The sequence below is a fragment of the Oncorhynchus nerka genome, linkage group LG9b, assembly GCF_034236695.1.
Source record: "Oncorhynchus nerka isolate Pitt River linkage group LG9b, Oner_Uvic_2.0, whole genome shotgun sequence".
Lineage (NCBI taxonomy): Eukaryota > Metazoa > Chordata > Actinopteri > Salmoniformes > Salmonidae > Oncorhynchus > Oncorhynchus nerka.
The window spans coordinates 15527632-15532637 of record NC_088424.1 but is presented as its reverse complement, the minus strand read 5'-3'; the positions used below and the strand labels follow the sequence as shown (position 1 = coordinate 15532637).

At 45.9% G+C, this 5006-nt stretch overlaps 1 protein-coding gene across 2 annotated transcripts in view; it reads right to left on the bottom strand.

The window, feature by feature from the left end:
• Positions 1-4786, bottom strand: part of LOC115114339 (ephrin type-B receptor 1) — a 341327-nt gene extending 336541 nt beyond the window's left edge. For both annotated transcript variants that reach the window (XM_065013371.1, XM_065013372.1), the window contains exon 1: positions 4550-4786. In XM_065013371.1, the coding sequence (XP_064869443.1) occupies positions 4550-4613 (64 nt within the window). In that variant the 5' untranslated portion in view covers positions 4614-4786. The remainder of the gene's footprint in view (positions 1-4549) is intronic.
• Positions 4787-5006: the final 220 nt, after the last annotated feature.

Genomic DNA, 5006 nt, shown 5'->3' with positions numbered 1-5006 from the left:
TGGAGAGAAAGGGGTTAGAGAAAGAGAGAGACAGAGAAAGGGAGAAAGGGGAGAGAGAGGGGGTAGAGAAAGAGAGCAACAGAGAGACAGAGAGAAAGGGAGAAAGGGGAGAGAGGGGGTAGAGAAAGAGAGCGACAGAGAGACAGAGAGAAAGGGAGAAAGGGGAGAGAGAGGGGTAGAGAAAGAGAGCGACAGAGAGACAGAGAGAAAGGGAGAAAGGGGAGAGAGAGAGAGAGAGACAGAGAGAAAGGGAGAAAGGGGAGAGAGGGGGTAGAGAAAGAGAGCGACAGAGAGACAGAGAGAAAGGGAGAAAGGGGAGAGAGAGGGGGTAGAGAAAGAGAGCAACAGAGAGACAGAGAGAGGGAGGGAGAGAGGGAGAAATGGGACACTGCACATGTATTTTTTCTCTAATGGCATGCAAATGCATCTCCTCTCCTCCCTCCTCTCTCCTCTCTCCTCCCTCCTTCCACCCAGCTAAAGCGCATGGTGACTTATCCAACAAGTCCTCATAGTTTCCCTTCGAAATTCGACACATTGCGGCTGAATTTCTATTTTTGACGCATTGGTTACAGGGTTAAAACAGAAACCACAGGGTTAAGTTTAGGTATTCATTCAGAGTGGTTAAGGTTAGGTATTCATTCAGAGTGGTTAAGGTTAGGTATTCATTCAGAGTGGTTAAGGTTAGGTATTCATTCCGAGTGGTTAAGGTTAGGTATTCATTCAGAGTGGTTAAGGTTAGGTATTCATTCAGAGTGGTTAAGGTTAGGTATTCATTCCGAGTGGTTGAGGTTAGGTATTCATTCCGAGTGGTTAAGGTTAGGTATTCATTCAGAGTCGTTAAGGTTAGGTATTCATTCCGAGTGGTTAAGGTTAGGTATTCATTCCGAGTGGTTAAGGTTAGGTATTCATTCAGGTGGTTAAGGTTAGGTATTCATTCAGAGTGGTTAAGGTTAGGTATTCATTCAGAGTGGTTAAGGTTAGGTATTCATTCCGAGTGGTTAAGGTTAGGTATTCATTCCGAGTGGTTGAGGTTAGGTATTCATTCCGAGTGGTTAAGGTTAGGTATTCATTCAGAGTGGTTAAGGTTAGGTATTCATTCCGAGTGGTTAAGGTTAGGTATTCATTCAGAGTGGTTAAGGTTAGGTATTCATTCAGAGTGGTTAAGGTTAGGTATTCATTCCGAGTGGTTAAGGTTAGGTATTCATTCAGAGTGGTTAAGGTTAGGTATTCATTCAGAGTGGTTAAGGTTAGGTATTCATTCAGAGTGGTTGAGGTTAGGTATTCATTCCGAGTGGTTGAGGTTAGGTATTCATTCCGAGTGGTTAAGGTTAGGTATTCATTCAGAGTGGTTAAGGTTAGGTATTCATTCCGAGTGGTTAAGGTTAGGTATTCATTCAGAGTGGTTAAGGTTAGGTATTCATTCCGAGTGGTTAAGGTTAGGTATTCATTCAGAGTGGTTAAGGTTAGGTATTCATTCCGAGTGGTTAAGGTTAGGTATTCATTCCGAGTGGTTAAGGTTAGGTATTCATTCCGAGTGGTTAAGGTTAGGTATTCATTCCGAGTGGTTAAGGTTAAGGCTATGGTTTGGGAAAGGCGTAAAACAAAATAATTAAAAACGATCATCAAGTATTCTCATGTCTTACTAGAGCATTGTGAACTGTGGAGGAGCAGTCTTCCAAGCAGAGCGCTCCGGCTCCGAGCTTCGTGAGTTCATGCCTGGTGCAGGGGCAGAAAGACAGATTTGTACATTGTCAGCTCGGGATTTGAACTTGCAACCTTTCGGCTGCTAGTCCAACGCTCTAACCACTAGGCTACCCTGCCGCCCCCACGTGTCTACTGCCATCCCCCACATGTCTACTGCCATCCCCCACATCTCAGCCTAGGGAGTTAACGCGAGTCTTCAGTTCCCAGTCGAGTTTCGCCAAACCACCTCCTTTACACAAACATGAGGTTGCCGGGAGCAACACAGTTCTGATGACCTCGTCCACCTTTCATACACTCGCCTGCTGCTCAGCTCTAATGCTCTGTTTAGCCATCCACTCTTCATCCTCCACTTTGGCTCCATCCCTCGCTCCATTGAGGAGAGATAATAGATGTCAGCCGTATAGATGACGCAGCATGACAGGGGACAGAGACAACCACAGTAAGAGGTTGTTCAGTCAGTCGGATGGTTGAAATCTATCGAAGTAGCAAAGTGATTTATGTCCAGCTGTAGCTCCATATCCAACCTGAACCTGTCATAGCTGTAGTAACATGTTTAGGGAGACCCTCAAACACAGCAGTAGCCCTTCCCCTGGCAGACTGATTGGGGGGGTACTCTCTATTCATCCTCACCAATCTGTCCATATGGTCAGTGGTGCCCCCCAAACACAGCAGTAGCCCTTCCCCCTGGCAGACTGATTGGGGTGGGGGGGTACTCTCTATTCATCATCACCAATCTGTCCTTATGGTCAGTGGTGCCCCCGAGACACACACCCGCAAACAGTGATCTCTGTCACATTGTTTGTGATTACGGGACTGATGTGGTGATTAGGGACAGATAATCAGATTAAGGGTGACACGGATCTGGGCAGGGATAATGTGGCCAGGGCCGTATGCTGTCACACACACATACACAGAGAGAGAGTGTGAGGGCAACAGATTGGAGATCAGATCAGTTAACATCTTAACCTGCCCGTGAGACAATCTCCTTTCAATTAACCAGCCTAAACAAGGAAATGACTCTCAGCCCTGGTGTTGCCCCGGTAACCTAGTGTGTCTCCCATACCCATCTGTTCAACCCAATAGCAGGCTTTGTCTTTCTAGGGAGACCTTTAGAGCGACTGTCTGGGATTTGGGAAGCGGATAAGATGTCCAATGGGTCGTGTGTGTGTGTGTGTGTGTGTGTGTGTGTGTGTGTGTGTGTGTGTGTGTGTGTGTGTGTGTGTGTGTGTGTGTGTGTGTGTGTGTGTGTGTGTGTGTGTGTGTGTGCGTGCGATAGAATACGATAAATATAAACAAGCAAGCTGTCAGCCACCACTGAATTACATCGCAACACTGAGCTCCCCTGGCAGCCTGAGAGTTGTAATCATTATGAAGAGAAGAAGATGAAACAGAGGTACTACGATCATGTGACACCCACTTCACTTTCTAGTCTTTAATTCATTCCACTTGTCTATGTTAAGCAGAGAACCACACCAGGCCATTTGCTTTGGCAAGTGTGTGAGCAAAGAGAGCAAAGGTAGATGTTCCATATCAAAAAGGCTGTAGCATAATGTGCATGCATCACATACTGGATGTCTAGTGCTCTAGTCCCTCAGCTTCTACACAGGAAATGGAAAGTAAGTTAAAGCCTAAGATAGGCTTTTAGCTACTGATGATGATGGCAGACTTGTCTGTTGATTTAGCCTACACAGTGTGTTTGGTATGTCTGTATGTATGTCTGTCTGTGCGCATTTGTGTGCCAAAGAGGACCAGACAGACAGAGAGAGAAATTGATCCTATTGTATTAATTGTCGTGATCTGGAAATGCCTCATCACCACCCGTCACCCAGTCAGCATCGTTTGATCTGGCGGAGTCATTACGGTCGCTAAACAGTTTGAGCAGCCATCTATCAAAATCCCTCCGCCAATTCAAAATCGCCTGATATTTATCCTACTGTTGCTCGGAGTTGGCGCTAAAAACTAATTATTCACCTATGACTGGACGTGACCCGAATAACACAGAGTTTTTGAGAGGAGAGATCTACACTCTACACTCAGGCGCCAACACTTGCCGGCGGAGAAGCATCTCTCCGGGTTAAGTCACAGATAGTGTTTCAAAACTGATGAACAATCTTAGAGAAGAAAGGTTCTATGCTTGCTTCAAATATGGCGCCCGTTAAGGTTCTATTTATAACCGAAATTGGTTCCATATAGAACGCTATATATAGAACGTTAAGATATCTATAGAACGCTATATGGGACCCAAGGGTTCTAAACGGAAACAACGTTGGTTCAGTGATGAAGAATCTCTGGGATTCTGATCAAAGAACCCTACAAAATGGTCCTATATAGAACCTTTAGGGGTGCCATATATGAAAAGCAATAGAACCATTTTTAGTTCTATCCATAACCTTTTTTCTAAGAGTGTAGCCTAGCCTAGAAAGATGACCAATTCTCTCATAGCACAATAACATACCACAATAAAACAAATCAAAGTAAGCTCCCCATGTTATCAGTGTAATGGAAACATTACGGCCAGGATGTATTCAAAGGGAGAACGGGACATGGTCTAACTGCACTGTCTGCAGCCCAGAAGAACCTGACCACCACAGACCCCTACTCTCCCATCCAATTCTGATGAATGATAAAATAACTGGACAGGGTGTCGAGAGGGTCCACGTGCATCGCATCCCTGGTACTCCCTATGACAGCACAGAGCGCACGCTCTCGCGGATACAATGTTGCGTTCCATGGGAAAGAGAGCGCGAGAGAGCCCGTGGGAGCTCCGGCGCGTAGCATTATTCAATTTCGTTCCATGGTCCTACCATAAAAACAGAGCAATGAAAATATCAATCATTTAGCCTACCTTCCATCGCAGAAACCGCGGTGGTGATGATGACCCATAAAACCGCAAACAAATCCACAGTCATGGCAGGAATGTATAGTCCACACAGCCTAAATCCACTGAGAACCACGCAGGATTTGCGCGCACAAAAAAAATCCCTTCAGTTGTCACAGAGCGGTGCATTCCAGTCGGTAAACCCGTGTTGTGAGAGTCACATTTCAAACCGTAGTAAAGACTATGTGACAACCAGCGTAGGACCTCGCGGAGTGTATAGGGGATGGATTGGGGTGGTGAGGACGAGAGGAGGGGGGCGAGACAACCTCCTCACACACGGCTAAATCGGCAGGGCCAATCACAGATTGAAAAGTGAAAATCGTTAACCAATCGCCACTGGTCTGCTCCTCCCTGCATTGTGAAAACACCAAACTTTTCCCTGACCTATTTGAAACCTCGACCGCCTCATCGAAGTAGAATAGCA